The sequence below is a fragment of the Hemicordylus capensis genome, chromosome 9, assembly GCF_027244095.1.
Source record: "Hemicordylus capensis ecotype Gifberg chromosome 9, rHemCap1.1.pri, whole genome shotgun sequence".
NCBI classification, from domain to species: Eukaryota; Metazoa; Chordata; class Lepidosauria; order Squamata; family Cordylidae; genus Hemicordylus; species Hemicordylus capensis.
Genome location: NC_069665.1, coordinates 30929733 through 30947953, shown reverse-complemented (window position 1 = coordinate 30947953; position 18221 = coordinate 30929733). Strand labels below are relative to the sequence as shown.

Genomic DNA, 18221 nt, shown 5'->3' with positions numbered 1-18221 from the left:
CTTTCTTCCTTTCGCTGTCAGACCGCAGCCTTCCTTTCCTGTCCTCCCTTCTAGCACGGCTGCCCTTCTCCTGTCTGCAGGGCATGAGCCCACCTGGGCATGGCGGGCACCATCTGCCTGGCACAGCACCTTGCGCACGCCAGAGGAGCCGCCCAGCCCCCCCCCCGCCCCTCTCCCTCCCCCTCCCCGGCGGAGGAGGAGAGGCCTCAGGTGCAGAGTTCAAATGCTGGCTTTAGAGCCCTTCCTTGGGGGGCTCTTTGTCGGGGAAGGGCTCCCAGGGATGGGGTGCGGCCCTGCCCGCCCCTTGCCGCTGCTCCCTGCATCCCTCACCCGGGCCTGACAGCCAGCTGTTTCCCTGTATTTGCTACCTGTGCTCATCCATCACACCCATCGATCGGGCCACGGCGGAGTTTTATTAATGATCTTGTCAGGACCTGGTGGAAGGGTGCAGGGGCTTGTCGGGGATGATAGATCGCGGCGCGCAGCGGCTGCTCTTTATTCTCCAGTGACCTTGTCTCTCCCCATTGTGGCTTGCTTAAGAGTTATGAATGTGAGACATGATAATTTGATATTGATCTATATGGTAAGTGAAAAAATTTACGGCGGCGGCAGTGGCGGCGTCTTAACAAAAGGGATGGCCCTGCTCCTCCTGCAAGAGGCCCCAAATGCCGCTGCACTCCGCGGTGTGTTGGGGGAGAGGCTGAGCTCACCCCACAGCCGCCTTTCACAATTAAGATCTCCTCGATGGCAGTGATGGGGGGAATCGGGCTCCGCTGGGCAGTCGCATCGCAGCTCCGCTCACAAGGGCGCTGGGGTGCTAGTAGCTGGCAAATCGGGCATTCCCAGCTCCGGGTTTTCAAATGTGTGTTCCCTGTCGGGGGGGGGGGGCTTTTTTTTTTTTTTTAAGTCCTCCTCCCTTCCGGCCATAGGCTGCAGTGACGTTTCCCTGTAGAGAAATCCATGGGGTGTGCTTATCATAAGAGTTGCAATGGCTCTATGGAACCTCCATGTCCCATGGCACCGCATCTCTGCTCCAGAGGCTCTCCCACGGTTGGGTCCCCAGATGTTGTTGGACTACAGCTTCCATCATCTGAGGATGATGGGAGTTGTAGTCTAACAAGATCTGGGGACCCACGTGGGAGAGCCTCTGTCTTCCCTCTAAGGCCTGCACACATGCCTGCGCTCACACATTCTTTGATGTCTGCTCAGTTAATTTCAGATCCTGCTCCGGTTGAATCAGGAGGGCCCCATGCTGAATGCACATGGTGCGCACACACTGCCTTGATATTCCCGCCCCAGAACAAAAGTCATTCTGCACAGAGATGAAAAGAATTAGAGGGGCCACTGGACGACACACCCCTTCAGCCTTCCAGCTGCCTCGACTACAACTCTTAAAGTCATCTTGATGCTTCCGAGTAGCCATTTTTCTTTTAAAATATTTAATTCATTCTTTAGCCACCTAATGACGCAGCAGAGAAATAACTTGCCTAGGCAGCAAGAGGTTGCCGGTTCGAATCCCCACTGGTCTGTTTCCCAGTCTTTGCAAAATGCCTCTATCGGGCAGCAGTGATATAGGAAGATGCTGAAAGGCATCATCTCATACTGCACGGGAGGAGACAATGGTCAACCCCTCCTGTACTCTACCCAAGACAACCACAGGGCTCTGTGGATGCCAGGATGGAACACTTTACCATCCATCCATCTATCTATCTATCTATCCACCCATCCCTTTGCCTAGCCTTTAGAATATGAATTTTATCTACAGTGAGCAATTTTATTATACCTTTTTTCTTTCATTGTACACATAATTTGTGCATGCATACGTTTCATGTCCTTTGCTGCTGCTTTGTGCATGGCTTATGGTTGGAACGTAAAAGTATTTACAACTCCCTTCATTCCCAGCCACAGTGGCCAATATTAAGGGAAGATGAGAGATGTAGTTAGATATTAATCTGCAGGGCAGACAGCAGCCCCATTCAGACATTATGTTGTACAAGTGTACAGATGTCTGTACTCTCGCACATGTTTTTTGTGTGAATGACAGTACCTGCGTTCATTTGAAAAGCGAACCTGGGAACAGACTCTTCAGTTGCAGGGTACTGATAGGAAGTGTCCTGCTCTACCTGTACACTCGTCATTTGAGTGTTGGACATAACATGCGAATGGGGCTGGTCTTTCAAAGAATGAGTGTATGTGAGTCTGAGTCCGTACGTGTGTGTGTGTGAGAGAGAGAATGCCTTGTGCCTGGCCTTACACTGGCATGCTTGCAACAGTTCCCAAGTGACACAAACACAGAAGCCCGTAAGTGCAAGGGCAGGCAGAGGCACAGAGGAGCACACACCCCGAGGGCCTCTGGGTCGCAGGGCTGAATGGCAGCCTGCTGTGAGGCATGTGGAGAGAGAGGCAGAGGCGTGCCTGGGTTATCAAGAGAGGCTGGCATTTATTTGCACTTCCCTAATGGCTGCCTCCTCCCCGCCACCCCCCTGCATCTGTAGCCAAACAGAAGGAGTGTGTGGTGAAGCATGCAGAAGGGAAGATCGCAATTTACGGAGGGTTATTAGCTCTGCCCGCACTGAGATTACCCTCCCCTAATGAAGGACTCTTTTACTGCACCATAAAAATAAGCTGGGGGGGGGCCTCAAAAGGAGGGAGAGAAAGAAAGAAAGAAAGAAAGACACAGACACACAGAGAAAAGCAGGGCCTGCTGGTGGGAGGTCATGGAGAGTGAGGCTGAAGGCAGAGAATTGAGCAAGGGTGTGCGGGCGCCGGGATGCTGTCCTGGAAAAGATGGCTTCATTGGGACGGACTCACACACAGACAGACAGTGAAGTGAGGCCAGGATAGACGAGGCAAAGATGGGAAATGAGCACCAAATGGAACAGTCCCCCAAGAGGACGCCCTCTGTAGTAGAAGAATATGACTATGGATATTTATATATTGCTTTTCAACAAAAGTCCCCAATGCGGTTTACACAGAGAAATAAAAATAAAGAAAGATGGATCCCTGTCCCCAAAGGGCTCTCAATCTGAAAAAGAAACCTAAGATAGACACCTGCAGCAGCCACTGGAGGGATGCTGTGCTGGGGATGGAGAGGGCCAGTTGCTCTCCCCCTGCTCAGGAAAGAGAATCACCACTTCATAGAGGCGCCTCTTTGCTCAGAATGGGAGTCATGTAAAAGCATCTTACAGCCTATCGATCAGAGCTGCAGAATCTCCAAGGAGGCTCCATCCACGCAGCAGATGCTAGCTGTGACTCCTCTCTCCCACATATCTTGGAATCCCATTACAGTGGGGCCCCCTCAGAGCAGGGGCACCTCCGCCCATTGTGCTGCCGCTGAGAGTGCTTAATTATCCCGAGGAGAACGGGAGTGAGATGCTGATTTAAAAACTTGAGAGGAAAATAATCAACAAGCTTCTTCAGTTAGCCAGAAAAGGGTGATTCTGCTTGGGGAAAGTAAGCAAGCAAGCAAGTGAATGCTGCCACACTTAAAAGAAAACCAAATCTGCAAGTGGAAAGGCTTCAGGCTGAAGCTTTGTCAGTTATGGGTTGCTGGCCATTACAAGAGCCTCTGGGAAGGCCACAGAGAGAGCAGAGGTTGTTTGCCATCCTCACATATCAGCACGTGGCTCAAGGCTACACTACCGCTGAGCCCCAAATTTGCTGCAGATACAAACATGTCTCCAGCCAAGGAAGAGACCAAGTAGAAGGAAGCTGTGTGTGTTTTTTTTTTAAATAAGACTTTGATTTGCAGAGTTTAAAAATACAAAAATAAAATCACAGACCGTGTCCAAGCTTACACATGATGAGAATATACACACAAGTGAGCAGGGGGGCGCTGGAAAGGGGACCGTCCACGTGCACGCTTTGCACGTCTGATCACACGTGGGCCCTCGTGCAAGGGTGCTGCTGAGAAGCCTCCTCCCTCTCCGCTCCCACGGGATGCTGCTGCCCTCGCTAGGCGGAGTAGAGAGTCTTGAAGAGCTGCTTCTTGTCCACTTTGCCCATCTGGTTGCGTGGGATCTTCTCGACCAGGATCAGCTCAGAGGGGACGGTGTAGGGTGCCATGCTCTCCCTGTGACACAGAAGCACGCGCTGGTTAGTGCACACCCGGCTGCAACACAGCCTCCCCTTCTCCTGCTGGATGGCACAGCCCTGGCTGGGTCCGGGGGCCCATCTCCCTCGGGGGACAGTGCTGGGTAATTTTCTCAGCAACAGCAGCAGGCCCACCACAGGCAGGAAAAAAACCAACCCCCACAAACTGTCCAAAGTTGCCCTGGAATCTGGAACTCGGCTGAAGGCCTCCAGGCTCTTTGAAGCAGCCCAGCAAGGGCCCGGCTTCACTTCGGCTGGGCTGCTAGACTGTTTCTCTCTCCTACGCCTCGTATCGGCACATTCCCCTCTGCGTCAAAGAGCTACAGATCCCTGCATACAATTCCAAAGCTCTTTGATCTGGTATCAAAACAAGAACCGAGACATATGAAGGGAAGTCGTTCTTCATGCTGTGCAGAATTCACTAATACTGATGAGATGGTGGCCACAATCTCAGGTGGGGTTAAAAGGGGATTTGACAAAGTCATGGAGGGGGAGGAGAGGCGATCCTGGCTATTGGTCATGGTGGTTATATACGGCACCTTCATGTTCCGGGGCACGATTCCACTGAATGCCAGTTGCTGGGAAGCACCAACAAGGCACATCTCTTGCTTTCAAGTCTGGCAGGTGATTTTCCTGGGGGTAGCAGGAAGCTGGGCTGGGTAGACGCTTGGCCTGGCCCAGGAGAAGGCTTTGGGGTGTGGGGGTGTGCGCTTTGCACAGCCCTGGCAGCTGCTGAAAGGGTGTTCTGCCCCCACACACCACACGTTTCCAGCCAGCAACAAAACGCCACTGAAGGTGTGTGTCTGCGTGTGCCTCGGAGAGAGAGAGCCCAAGCAAAGCACCTTGGCGAAAGAGAATGGATCGCTTGTAATGGCTCCTCATCAATCCTTGCAATTAGATATGGCAGGGGGAGCAAGCGACGGAAGAGGAGGAGGAGGAGATGTGCTCAAGCCCTCTGCAGACTCTGGCTCCTCTGCGCATGTCCCGGGCAGGCAGACTCCCTCGGCACGGACACGCTCCTCTTGCGCCCAGGTGTGCTGGAAGGGATGGGGGCCAGGTGAGGGCAGCCTCCTCGTGGTGAGCCCTGCTGGGAGAGCACCACCCTGCCAAGGACGGCCACTCTGCCCTTTGCATGCAGGGAGGGGTCGGCGCTCTCTCCCGCTGGCCCCAGGCTGTGCCCGGCGCTGACAGGCGTCCTCCCTGGTGCAGAGTCCGAAGTGACAGCCAAAGCTGCCCAGCACATCCGAGCACGCCCTCTCCCTCTGCCCCACTGCCTGCCCCCAGCCTTCCAAGCTCCGACGCACCCTGCCGGACAGAAGAGGCCTGTCACCGGGAGGAGACGGGAGGCCAAAGTCAGCCCGTGACTCCCTCCTCTGAAGAGCGACATGCGTCTCCTGCCAAGGAGCGCGTGGGAGGGAGGGAGGGAGGGGAGGAAGAAGGCAGGCGCTGGCGTGGGAGAAAGAAGAGCAGGAGGAGGAGGAGGAGGAGAGGCAGGGCATGCGGCGGAGGGGGGGGGGCTGTCAGCAGGGCAGCGAGGCCCCGGAGGCTGCGTGCGGCCAACAGACCCAGGACTCTTCCCGAGGAGTCTGGCTGCTGCCTCGAGAGGCAACCCCTTCCAGCTGGATTTCTGCTCTCTCGGGAGAGCAAGCTGCAGGCAGAGACCTGTGAGCAAGGACAAAGAGAGCGGCGGGGAAGGGGCCGGAGGAGGGGCCCTCCACTCCCGCAAGGGGCAAGCCGGACATGTTCCGATGGAGCCGGACGAAGCGGAAGCCACCCAGGCCCCCTTGGGCTTGCCACGGCCGGGGTGTGGGCGCCACAGCTTTCCACGCTCCTGGGCAGTGTGGTGCCTCGTTCTCCCAGCACATGCAAGGCCTCCTGCTGACCACACTGGCCCTCCTCTTGCTCCTGCTACCATCAATGTGCGGGAGATGGAGGTGCCTTCGCTTCGCTGGGGAGGGTGAAATGCTGACATCTAAGGACGGCAGCGGGGAGCCCCCGTCGGAAAACAAACATTGGGCCCTGGGAATGCCCTCAACGCAGAGAGAAGCCTTCGCAGTCTTGGACACCCGAAGAGAATTCCTGGCTTACTCCACGCCTGAGCCCCCCAATTCTTTCCTAACTCCCCCTTAAACTCTGGCCAGGCCAGCATAGCGGCAACTGTGGTCTGATTCAGCAGGTGCTTTTCTTCTGTTCTCAGGTGCTGGGTGAGCAAGGCTGCAGGCAGGCCAAGAGGCCAGGGCTCAGCACCTCAGGGCTTCTTCGTATAGCTTAGGAACATAGGCAGCTGCTGTATACTGAGTCAGACCCTTGGTCCATCTAGCGCAGTATTGTCTACCCAGACTGGCAGCAGCTTCTCCAAGGCTGCAGGCAGGAGTCTCTCTCAGCCGTCTCTTGGAGATGCTGCCAGGGAGGGAACTTGGAGCCTGAGATGCTCTTCCCAGAGCGGCCCCATCCCCTAAGGGGAATATCTGACAGTGCTCACACTTCTAGTCTCCCATTCAAATGCAAATCTGGGTGGACCCTGCTTAGCAAAGGGGACAATCCATGCTTGCTACCACAAGACCAGCTTCTTCCCCCGCCTCCCAAGGAACGGTTGAATCCAAGAAGCAGCAGCCAGCATGCCTCTTCCTTGCCTCTGCTACATCGTAGGCCTCCCATGGTGACTTTTGCAGATGCTTAACTGCTTTTGCAAATGCTTAACTGGGCAGCTGTGCTGGGCAGCCCTTGGTGGAACAAACATGCCTGGGGGTTGTGCATCAGCTTAACCCCGCCCCTACCCCCCAAAAAATCTGACATCTGAGTGTGGTATGGGTTGGCAACCCAAAGCAGCTCTGTGTAGGCTTGTGTGGCCATGTGGAGCCCTGCTGGTTCCTGCTGTCGCCTGACTGACTTCTAAGCGGGAAGCTGTAATACCACTGCCTGGCCGGTGGTGGCACTGAAGTGCAGTAGAGAACAGGACAACACCGCCCTCTTGTGGTTGAATAATGGAACTTGCAACTGAACTGGAGTAAATCAGTTGCAACTGACTCGAATCGTACCATGATATCAACCTCTTAATGTAGCTATTGAATAGATTTCCACTTTGCTGGGGAACAGTATTCATGTCCAAAACCTCTTGGGAAGTTTGGGAGCCAGCTTGTAAATAACCTTGTCTTGCAGCTCTTGGTTTCAGCTCCGTTGGAAAGGACACTGGCCTGTACCCTGGAGCATCAGTCAGAGAGAAGCCTTACCTTGCCCAGTGCTTCAGGTCCTGGAGAGAGAGCGTCTGACCCTCGTGGAGCTCCACCACAGCACTGATTTTCTGACCCCATGTCATGTCTGGGGCGCCAATCACAGCCACATCTGGAGAGGGAGAAAGAGGGAGAAAGAGTCACACAGGGAAGGAGGTAGGATACAAAAATGCAGCCAGATGCTAATTCTAGAAAGGAGCCAACCATTGGGTGGGAAGAGGAGGAAAGGATAACACGGTGAGAACTGCATGTCTCCCAGCAACTGGTAGACTGCTTTTGAACATGGTAGCTCCATCTAGACATCATCACTAATAGACCTCTCCTGCTCCTCCTCCTCCTCCTCTGTGAATTGGTCTAATCACCTTTTAGAGCAGGAGTAGGTGTTGCTGAACTACCATCATTCCCAGCAACAATTTTCTGCAGCTGGGGATGATGTAGTTCAACAGTACCTGGAGAGCCAAGGTTACCTACCCCTGTTTTAGACTACCTAAGCTAGTGGCCATTGCCACATCCTGTGGCAGAGAGTTCCACAGGTTAATATTATTTATTCATTCATTCAGTTTTGCAGAGGGAATGTTTGCTGCCCCTAATTGTCATCTCCAGTTCAGTGGGGCCAGAGCTGCCTGCCTGCCTCCCCGCTGTTAAGCCAGCGAGGTTGTCCCTAAGGAAGGAATTTCACCTTACAAAGAACACAGAGATGCTGCCACCATATGCAGTAGCTCCTGACAGCAAGGCTTTGAACATGAGTGGGTACCAAGTCTGCATTTGGAGGGACTAAGAGCTCTGTAGCAAAGTCACCAGGGATTTGTGGAGGCTGCAGCTGTAACCCCTCCTGTGCCCCATTTACCTCCACCAGTACCCAGCAAGGAAACAGACCCAGAGAGGAAAGTCACTGGGCTCCAGGACACGAGGCCGGATTCCCAACACGGCTGAGGTCCCTGGTGAGGGAGAACCAGATGCGGCAGCATTGTAGGAGCTTAACAGGTGTAGGCCTGGATGGGTTACCCCTGGGAGCTCCATGTAAGCTCCACAGAACTTTCCAAAGCAGAGTGTATTTATTTACTTACTTAGGTAAAGTGTGCCGTTGAATCGGTGTCGACTCCTGGTGACCACAGAGCCCTGTGGTTATCTTTGGTAGAATGCAGGAGGGGTTGACCATGGCCTCCTCCCTCACAGTATGAGATGATGCCTTTTAGCATCTTTCTATATCGCTGCTACATGATATAGGTGTTTCCCATAGTCTGGGAAACAGACCAGCGGGAATTCGAACCGGCCACCTCTGGCTTGCTAGTCAGGTCATTTCCCCGCTGCACCATTAGGCGGCTTGCTTACTTATTTACTTAACATATTTGTATACCGCCCAAAACACAAGACTCTGGTGGCTCACAACAAAGCAATGCAAACAAATAAAAAGGTTAAAACGTTACAATAATTTTAAATTTAAAACAAGGTTAAAGGCTTTTAAAAACCATCAAACTATTAATATGATATGATCTCACCCCTGGAAGAGTCTACATGGGCAACATCTTACCAGAAATACTGGGGTGGGCCAGCAGGTGGCGCTCGACTTCCAGGGCGCTGATCTTGTAGCCCCCACTTTTGATGATGTCCACAGAGGTTCGGCCCCTGATCCAGTAAGTACCCTCCTTATACACAGCCGTGTCACCTGAGAAAGAAAGAAAAGCAAACAAGATTATAATGCAAAAGAGAGAGAGAGAGAGAGAGAGAGAGAGAGAGAGAGAGAGAGAGAGAGAGAGAACGAACACACAGTGCAGGCAACATTTCTTGGGGTGGGCAGAACTTCCTCTATTTTTTTTGGTAACATTTTGCCATTGCGCTTCTGCAGTTTCAGAGCTCAACTTTGAATGTCACCCCACTGTCAATCCCGACAATGCTTGTTTGTTTTTATTTATTTGCTACATTTGCATACTGCCTTTCGTTCAAAGGCTTCGAGGCAGTAGACAGAAAAACAAACCAATGAAACCACTTTTAACAATCAAAACCAGTAGATTTCTGAAGAAGCCCCCCCCCCCCCCCAACCCAAAGTACTCCCATCCCTGACCCTTCTTGCACATTGAGCTTGGAGCTGGGCCATCTTTCCTCACGGTGACTCCTGCTCTTCTGCAAAAGGGCACAGCATACATAGCTGGTGCTCCTGAGGGCCTCCTCTTTTTAACGCCAAGCAAAGCAGCAACCAGACCCTCATCTGGAGACAAACAACTGGAAGCTGCTCAAGTCAGCTGGCGACTGGGTCAAGCAAGCGTTGAGGAGGAAAAGCTCTCAAGGCACGTGGCGACCTTTCTGCGCGATGCTGGAGCTTCTAGGGTTGCTTCCCCAGGAGCCCGGCATGGAAGTGATGCACAGAGAAATAGTAGAGGGCAGGATGGAGAGGAAAGAGGATGGTACTCCAATTCCCCTCGTTATCCCCTCGCAAGAGGTGGAAGGAGGCTACAGACGCAGCAGCCAAAGTGTTTCTTGTGTGGCTGAAAGTTCTTGCAGGTTTTATTAAGAGTGCCTGCGTTAGAACGTGCATGTGAAGATCTCTAGGTGCCAAGTCACATCTCTTTGTGTGGAAGGGGCGGGGAGGGAGAGTGTAATATTCTGGGGAGGAGGTGGGCTTTCATACTTCCTGGCACGGAGGAGGCCTTCTGTTTCTTTGGAAGGCCCTTCCTCTTTACTCCCTGCAGTGACTTCTCTGGTCACATCAGATTCATTCTTTGCCTCTAGCAGTCCCCAGGGTGCTCGCTTCCAAGCATGGGATCAGCTCTTATTTTCGATGGACATTGCAACGTCTCTGCATGGCCATTTTTGACACGATGCTTCTGCTCAGAAAGCACAGCAGGCAGAGGGTTCAGGACCTTGGATAGCTCCGAGCAAGCTACAAGAAGGGATGATGGATGTTGCTCCAACAGAGGCTGGTTTTCATGGCTGCTGCCCAGGTAGCCTGGCCTTGTCCTTTCTCGGCAGAATGCGCTTAAAGTTTAAAAGGGTCTTGCATGTTTTTCTAGGTGCTGAATTCCGTGGTCCTGAGGAACCATTACTTGGGTCAGCAGGTCCTTGAGGGACTCCTCTAAGTCAAGATGAAGGCTGAGCAGTGTCTTTGGTTGTGGTGGGGATGCCTCCTTGGTTCCTTTAGTGTAAGAAGTCCCAGCAGTGTGGGTTGTGGGGTCTTCTACCTGTCTCATCCCTGAACTGTCTACCTGATTCCCCAGTTGGAGGAGGGCTGTGACAAGCAACTTCATATGATGGTGTCAGTCCTGGCCAGGGTTCCCTGTGAGAGAGATCCCCAAATGTTGTTCACTACAGCTCCACAGGCAAATGCAGCTGGGAATGATGAGAGTTGTAGTCAAAAACATCTGCGAATTTCTGTTATGGGGAACACTGGTGATTTCTCTGTGTGGGAAGCAAGGATACGATAGTTTCCTCATGTGGCTGAACAAATCCTTTACCGTACCCCGGGGTGACCCATCCTCCCCCCACCTTTTTTTACACATTTATATTCCGCTTTTCCTCCGAGGAGCTCAGAGCAGTGTACATGGGTATGTCTGTCCTATGTTTATGGTTATCTTGACAAGTCCATACACCTGCTCAAAATAACACGCCTCCCAAGGGAATTTGAAATGGCCCTTTCAAGACCGCGTCCACCATTTATTTTCACATTTATATTCTGCCCTTCTTCCAAGGAGCCCAGAGCAGTGCACATGGTTCCCTCACAATAACCCTGTGAGGTAGGTTGGGCTGAGGGAGAAGTGGCTGACCCAAAGTCACCCCGTGAGTTTCAGGGCCGAGGCTGGGTCTCCCAAGCCCTAGACCAGCCCTCTCACCACTACGCCACAGTGGCCCTCATTCATCCCAGATGTGCTGAGCCTCTGCCTAAGCAAGAGCAATGAAGACCCTAGAGCAGGCCTGGGTCATGGCCGGGAGCCAAAGGGGAGCCGTTTTCGATTCCTCCTCACGGAACTCTGCTGGTTCCTGCCACGGCTTTTCACACCTTCGGCTCCGGGCACAGCAAGCAGCTTCCCTGGGCCTCTGCTAAGAGGGAAGCCAGAATCCTGATCCCGCCCGCACTTCCATTTGGGGGAACATCTTCCTCGGCTCGACAAGCTCCCCCCGGGATTCTCTGCCACCTGCCTCTTGCAGCGGCCTGGCCATCCTTCGCGTTGAGAAGGGGCAGACAGAACGAGGCACCCTCCCTGCTGGATTCCTCGGCAGAGGCGGAGCATTCGGCATGAGCGGGCTGACAGGACAAGCAGCCTCCCAGCTCGGAGACCCCTCCGGGAAGCTCAGCTCCGAAGCCAGCAGAAGCCACAGCAGCTCTTTCTGTTCCTTTGGTGGCTTTCCTCGGAGGGATCTCGGAAGGATCTGGCAAAGGCGGCTAATGAGGCTGAGGACGAGGGGAACAGCTGGCGGGGGCAGGCTCCCCGAGTCGCTCACCGCAGCAGGCGACAGGCAGCGAGCGGCACCCCAGACGCCCTGGGTGACAGAAACGTCCCTGGGCCGCCGGTTAATGCCAATTGGCGGAAGGAGGGGGCGGCCCAGCTTGGCCACCAGTCCCCGGCTGGCCCCGGACAGCAGGACGGAGCACCCTGGAAGAAGGGAGCTTCTGTCCCCTGCCGGGTGCGCTCCTGGGCCCCTGCCGGACTGGACTCCAACCCCTGCCGAAGCCTCAGCAGCTCCTTCTTACTGCGGCACCAGGCGAAGTCCTGGTTCTGTGCAAAGGAAGGCTTGCTTCCAGCCTGCGGAGGATCGGTGTGGGCGTGTGTGCGTGCGGGATGACAAACAATTAGAGGGAAGGAGCAACAGATTAATGAGGGGATGGGGATCGGCTGTCCCCGCCACCGCCACGCGAGGTGCAGCAGGGTTTATGGCAGGCGAGGGCCTGTGAGGTGCGGGCGCGTGTGTGTGTGTTACGGACATAAACCTCCCCACACTCCCCAAATGGGAAGCTGCATCAATAGTTCCCCATCTGCTCACATATATCACACACTTCATTCCCGTTTATTAGCTGGAATAAATCATAAATATTTCATTATACATCAACGGTGCTCGACTCCAGGAAAGCACCATCCATCACCCCGATGCTCCCCGCGACCCGCCACCGAGCATTAAGCTTTCCAGTCTATTAAACAAGATTGATACAGTGTGCTGGGACGGACGGAGGGAATGTATTTATAGCGCACTGGGGGAAAGGGAGGGCACCGAGAGCAGGCCGGCCGCCTGGACGCCCAGAGAGCTCTCCTCCAACGGTACCTGGGCCATGGGTGGCGGGGGAGAGGGCAACATCCTGCAGGGACAGGGTCTCCCAGGCACCAGCAAATCACCCCACGCGGCGGCTTATCTCTAGTGTGGAGCATCCTCTCAAGGCGGGAGAGAATATGGAAGAGCCTCAGAAGGGGACGGCCCCTACCGGAACTCCCTGCAAATTCGGGCCCGAGACTTGCCGACCAATCTCTGCCCAACTTTTCAATAGAACCAAGCCTTGGAGGAAGGAGATGCCACCACATGGGTCTCTAAATGGGCTCATCTAGCTCCGTATTATTCTCCCCACCAGAGGCATCGAACAGCAACCCTCCGGAGGTTGCTGGCCTAGAAAAACCCATCACGCCCAGGCACAAGAGCCAGCAGCCCGGGATGACGGGAGTTGCACACCAGCATCTGCAGGAGGGATACAGTTTGGCACGCCTGGTCTCTGCTGACTGGCAGTGGCTCTCCCAGGTTCCAGGCTCAGGAGTCTTCTCCCAGCCCTACCTGCAGCTGCGGCTGCTGCTGCCGCCAGAGCCTGGACCGGGGACCTGCTGGGTGCAAAGCAGAAGATGCTCTTCCACTGAGCTACCGCTCCATTATCCTCAGCACAGGTGAGGGATTACTGATGAACTGCCCTTGTAACTGCCCCATATTTAGGTTGCTTCTGTTTACCACAGAGGAGAAAAACTGTAATTGCTGGGTTTCTCTGCTTTAATTAATTAATTAATTAATTAATCAATGCAAAAGATAATACAAGGCAACGAGGAATCAAAGTGTCGCCCTGCACAGACAGAAGCTGAGTAAATACAGGGCTAATTCATCACGGCTTCCTCCACTCTGCTGAACAGAAAACAATCAGAGGGGCTGAATCTGCAACCAGGAAGCTTTTAGTTAAAGGAGCATTTGCCCTTCGAGCAAGCCTGCTCAGCTTTGCCCACCCCCCAGCTGTGGAGGTAAGCTGGTCTGGTGGTCGCAAGCATGAATGGTCCCCTTTTCTAAGCAGAAATGGTCCACCCTGGCTTGCATTCGGATGGGAGACTCCATCTATCTATCTATCTATCTATCTATGAAATAATAAATAAATAAGATGGATCCCTGTCCCCAAAAGGTTCACAATTAAAAAGAAACATAAGATAGAGACCAGCAACAGTCACTGGAGGTCCTGTGCTGGGGGTGGATAGGGCCAGTTGCTCTCCCTCTGCTCAATCAAGAGAATCACCACGTTAACAGGTGCCTCTTTGCCAAGCTAACAGAGGTAAGCACTGTATTCCTAGGGGATGGGGCCGCTCTGGGAAGAGCACCTACCTGCTTGCATGCAGAAGGTTCTGGGTTCCCTCCCTGGCAGCATCTCCAAGAGAGGGCTGGGATGGACTCTTGCCTGCAGCCTCAGAGAAGCTGCTGCCAGTCTGGGTAGACAAGTCCGAGCTAGATGGACCAAGGGTCTGACTCGGTATAAGGCAGCTTTCTGTGCTCCAATGAGCTCCAAGTTCCAAAGAAGCCAGCCAACTTCAGTAAACTCCAAATTCGGGAGCAGGGAGCGGGTGAGAGGGGGAAGAGAAAAATCTACCTCTCTCTGCAGGTGACCGTTCCTCAGAAGAAGAAATTATATCACTCATCAATTTGCCAAGCTCCAGACCTCTGCAGGTGGCTGGATGCCGCAGACAAAGAAATTATACATTTGCTGAGATCCATTTTAATACTAATCAGGCTCCTTACTCCCCCCCCCGCCACTACCTCTGGGGCAGATTTTCACCCCTCCTGTGGTTAAAATCCTCTGCCTAATTTCCTTTAAGCTGAAAGAGCTCACCCCTCCCTTTCTACAAGCCACCGTCTCACCCTCGAAGAAAAGACTGTGTGGATCCACTGTCGCATGGCTGCAAGTCAGTGGGCTCCTCCTTGGAGAATCCCTTCCTCCCAGCCAAGCGTGTGCCAGGCGCTGTGCAAAGCAAGCTGAGCGGAGGCTGCCCGGCGAACTCACAGATCTGTTGGGCAAAGAGGCAGGCAGGAGCCGGAGAAGAGGATTCGGAGTCAGGGCAAAAGAGCAGCAAGAATGTCGGGTTAAAGGTGAAGTGTCGGTGTGGACTCGCCCTGTGGTTTTCTTTTGGTAGAATGCAGGAGGGGTTTGCCATTGCCTCCTCCTGCACAGTATGAGATGCTGCCTTTTAGCACCTTCCTATATCGCTGCTGCCCGATATAGTAGCAGCAGCAGCAGCAGCAGCAGCAGCAGGGATTTGAACCGGCAGCCTTCTGCAGAGGGCCATGAGAGATGGCAGTGCTGGGATTCCTGCCACTTCCCTCCATCCCTCCCGGACACAGGAGCAGCAGCCGCCGCCATGCTTGGGAGAGGAGGAGTTAAGCAAGCCCTGGCAGCAGAGGGCCTTGGAGCCTGCCCTGGAATTCCCGCCATGCTCCCAACTCCAGGGGTTTGTTTGCATTCTGCACACAGCCATGCTGTCAGGGCCCTGCTGTGAGAAAGGGCAAAGCCCTGCCGGGGAGATGAAAGAATGTGAGGCACTGGAAGAGCCTCCCCTGGCATTTACACCTGGGGGGGGGGACCAGGAAGGAAGGAAGGAAACCCACTCAAGGGCATTTTGCAGAGCGCTCTGCTAATAAGCTCTTCCTCAGCAACACGGAAGCAGAAGGGAGAGGAGTCAATGGAACCAGAGTGTGTGGGGGGGGGATTGCCCCAGAGACCTGGGATCATGCAGAAGATCAGCAAAGACAACTCAGCCCACAACTCAGCGATGGACACCAGCTAGCACTCCTGCCTTCCCACTGGGCCTCTAGCCAGCAGGCCAAGCTCGTGCCGTCACAGGGTCTGCCCAGCAGCGCGACAGGATTGGGCACAGGCAGGCAAAGCTGGAAACTCAGGAGGTGGACCACACAGCCGCCTGCCTTCTCCTGGGCCAAAAGCCTCAGCTCCCAGCGTGGTGCTGAGACCGATTCTGCCATCACCCCGTCTCCAGGAGGAAAGGGCAGATCAGGGGCTGGACATGCAGGAGGGCTGGTCTTGGGGTAGCCACCAGCATGACCGGTCCCCTTAGCTAAGCAGGGTCCGCCCAGGTTGCCTATGAATGGGGGACTTGATGTGTGAGCACCATAAGATCTTCCCCTCAGGGGATGGAGGAAGAGCACCAGCATGGAGGGTGAAAAGCGGCTCTCTTCCACACAGTCTCAAAAAAGGCTGCAACGTTAGCTGCCTCTCTCTCACGAGCCAGTGATGGCAACAGTCACAGTTGTGCCCCAAGTCCACACTGCTAGTGTAGCTTCTAAAACAGGGCCCCCCAGCTTCAGGTCAGGTCCCCAGATGTCAATGGACTACAGCTCCCATCAGCCCATAACGGCCTTCCTTACCAGGCAGCCTATGGTGGCAGCAAATTCCATAAATGCATTACGCCCAGTGTGAGGAAGGATTTTATTTGGCCCAATGATTTAATTGGGGTGACCTCAAGTTATTGCAGGGGGGGCGCTTTCCTTGATTCTTTTTCTTTTGTCTACCCATCAATTTAATGGGGTGACCCCAAGTTCTAGTTATGGAGGAAGGAGAAAACCTTCCCTTGTTCCACTCCACATCCTGGGAAGTGTGGGAGGAGAAACAGGAGGGTGCTTTGCTGCCCCAGGGCAGAAGATGCTGCAGAGGGTTTAGGACCATAGGAAGCTGCCATAGACTGAGTCAGTCCCTTGGTCCCTCTAGCTCAGCATTGTCTTCACAGACTGGCAGCGGCTTCTCCAAGGTGGCAGGCAGGAGTCTCTCTCTCAGCCCTCTCTTGGAGATGCTGCCAGGGAGGGAACTTGGAACCTTCTGCTCTTCCCAGAGCAGCTGCTCCATCCCCTAAAAGGGGAATATCTTGCAGTGCCCACACTTCTAGCCTCCCATTCAAATGCAACCAGGGCAGACCCTGCTTAGCTAAGGGGACCAGTCATGCTTGCGACCACCAGCTCAGCTCTCCTCTCCAGGTAAGTAAAAGAGGGAAGCCCTTCCTTCCTTCCTCCCTCTTGCATTAGCACTGAAGTATTTATAGACATCCCCGCAGATGGCACAAAGGAAAAAAGGGAGCCTGCCATCCTGCCGCTCAGCAGCTTGAGAGGCTGAGTCTTGGCAAAAAGTAATTGCAATCGCCAGGATGCTGGAGAGAAAACACCCCCCCACACACACACACACTCCTCTGCTGCTGCCGCCGCTGCCGCTGCCCTTTGCAGCAGAGCTCCCGGATCAATTACACGTCTAGCTAAAGCGAGCAATAACTCTTCCTCCCTGCGCAGCGACCTTCTGTGTCTCTCATGAACAAGATTGTTAAATAATCCAGCAAGGGGAGCAAGTGCGGAGTGGGGGGGGGGAGGGCTGCTGGTGAGGGTGAGGATTACTGGAGGAGGAGATTCCTAAGCAAGCCTTTGTGGGACAGGCAGAAGTCACCAGCAGGACGGCTCTTCCCTCCTCCATCCCAGCCTCCATCCCAATGCCATTAGTCCTGGGCAAATATGCTCTCCATTGTCTCGAGTCAAATCCACAGGGAGGCTTCCGCTGAAAGCAAAGAGCCGGAGGCTACAGGTCTCCCAGGGATGTTATCTGCCCCGGATTACAGAGCGGATGGGGAAGGCATCAGAAGCCCTCTGGCTGCAGGGCCTTATCGGCTGCCTGGCTGGCCAAAGGCTGAGTTGAAGAGAAGGGTAAGCCCCTTACAGGGAGGGCCGGCCTTGGGTTGGGGAGGTTTAAAATTAAGCTTCCACTATCCAGATCCTGGGGGGGGGGGGTGGCAGAGGGGATGTGCAGAACATGGGAGCTGATGCGGCGGGGGGGGGGGGAAGAGGTGATTCTTCTTGGCTCTTCTGCTGCCCCCAACTCCCATCCGCCCCCCGCCTTGTGTTTCTTTGCATTCAAGGAAGAGCAAGGTTGAGTTTGCAAACCAGCCTTGCCAAAAGGATGCGCTGGGGAGCCAGAAAGAGAGGAGAGCCAGGGCAGGCACAGGACTGTGGGGTGGAAGAAAAGGCCCCCTGGCCAGGGAGGATCCCTCCTAGGGCAGTGGGGGATCCCAGGTGTGATCCTGGAGCTGGTGGTGTTCTTGGCCCAGCCACAGCAGTGTTGAGAGAGCAGGCCGAGGAGCAAACCAGGGGAGGCGTGGAGAATCTCTTGGCTGAATCCACACAGAGGCCAAGACTGAGCAGAGATCGGGAGTCCCAGACCTTCCCAGGCCAAGCCCACCCTTCTGCCCACTTGGGCTTCCCGCAAACACCCAAGTCACAGCCTCTAGCCTGGGAGCCTTCAGCAGCGACAGCCAGAACAAAACCCAGCCCAAACCAGCCACCTCCTTGTTCCCAGCCAGCCTCTGAGCTAAATTCCAGGCTGTGGGCTGACTCTGCTGATAAGTCATAGGTGGCATTCTGCAGGAGATCCTAATTAAGCAATAATTTTAAACCAAAAATAAAAAAAAAATGGTATTAATCGAATTTATGACTGGGAGAGGCCTTGTAAACAAACGGGGGGGGGGGATATTGCATGCCAGGATTCTAATTAGCCGTGTTTCTATTTATAGGTTGCGTTGAATAAGCACAAGTGATTTCCACCTCAGGTGTGAACGCCCACGCATGGAAACGAACGCCCGCCCTGGAGTGGGAGACACCTGCTCCTCTCTGGGGGAGTGGGAAGATGCCAGGGAA

At 54.2% G+C, this 18221-nt stretch overlaps 1 protein-coding gene across 10 annotated transcripts in view; it reads right to left on the bottom strand.

Annotated features, from left to right (window-relative positions):
• Positions 1-3703: 3703 nt before the first annotated feature.
• The window catches only part of ACSF3 (acyl-CoA synthetase family member 3), a 113340-nt gene continuing 98822 nt past the window's right edge, over positions 3704-18221 (bottom strand). For 8 of the 10 annotated variants that reach the window (XR_008311321.1, XM_053271477.1, XM_053271482.1 and 5 more), the window contains 3 exons: positions 8854-8988; positions 7323-7434; positions 3704-4072 (listed from right to left, as the gene is read on the bottom strand). Coding sequence is in view for 9 of the 10 variants with exons in the window: in XM_053271477.1 (XP_053127452.1) it covers positions 3955-4072; positions 7323-7434; positions 8854-8988 (365 nt within the window). In the remaining variant the exon portion in view is untranslated. Of the gene's footprint in view, positions 4073-7322; positions 7435-8821; positions 8989-18221 lie in introns of those variants that run through there. The other 2 variants (XM_053271480.1, XM_053271481.1) reach the window with 2 other exon arrangements.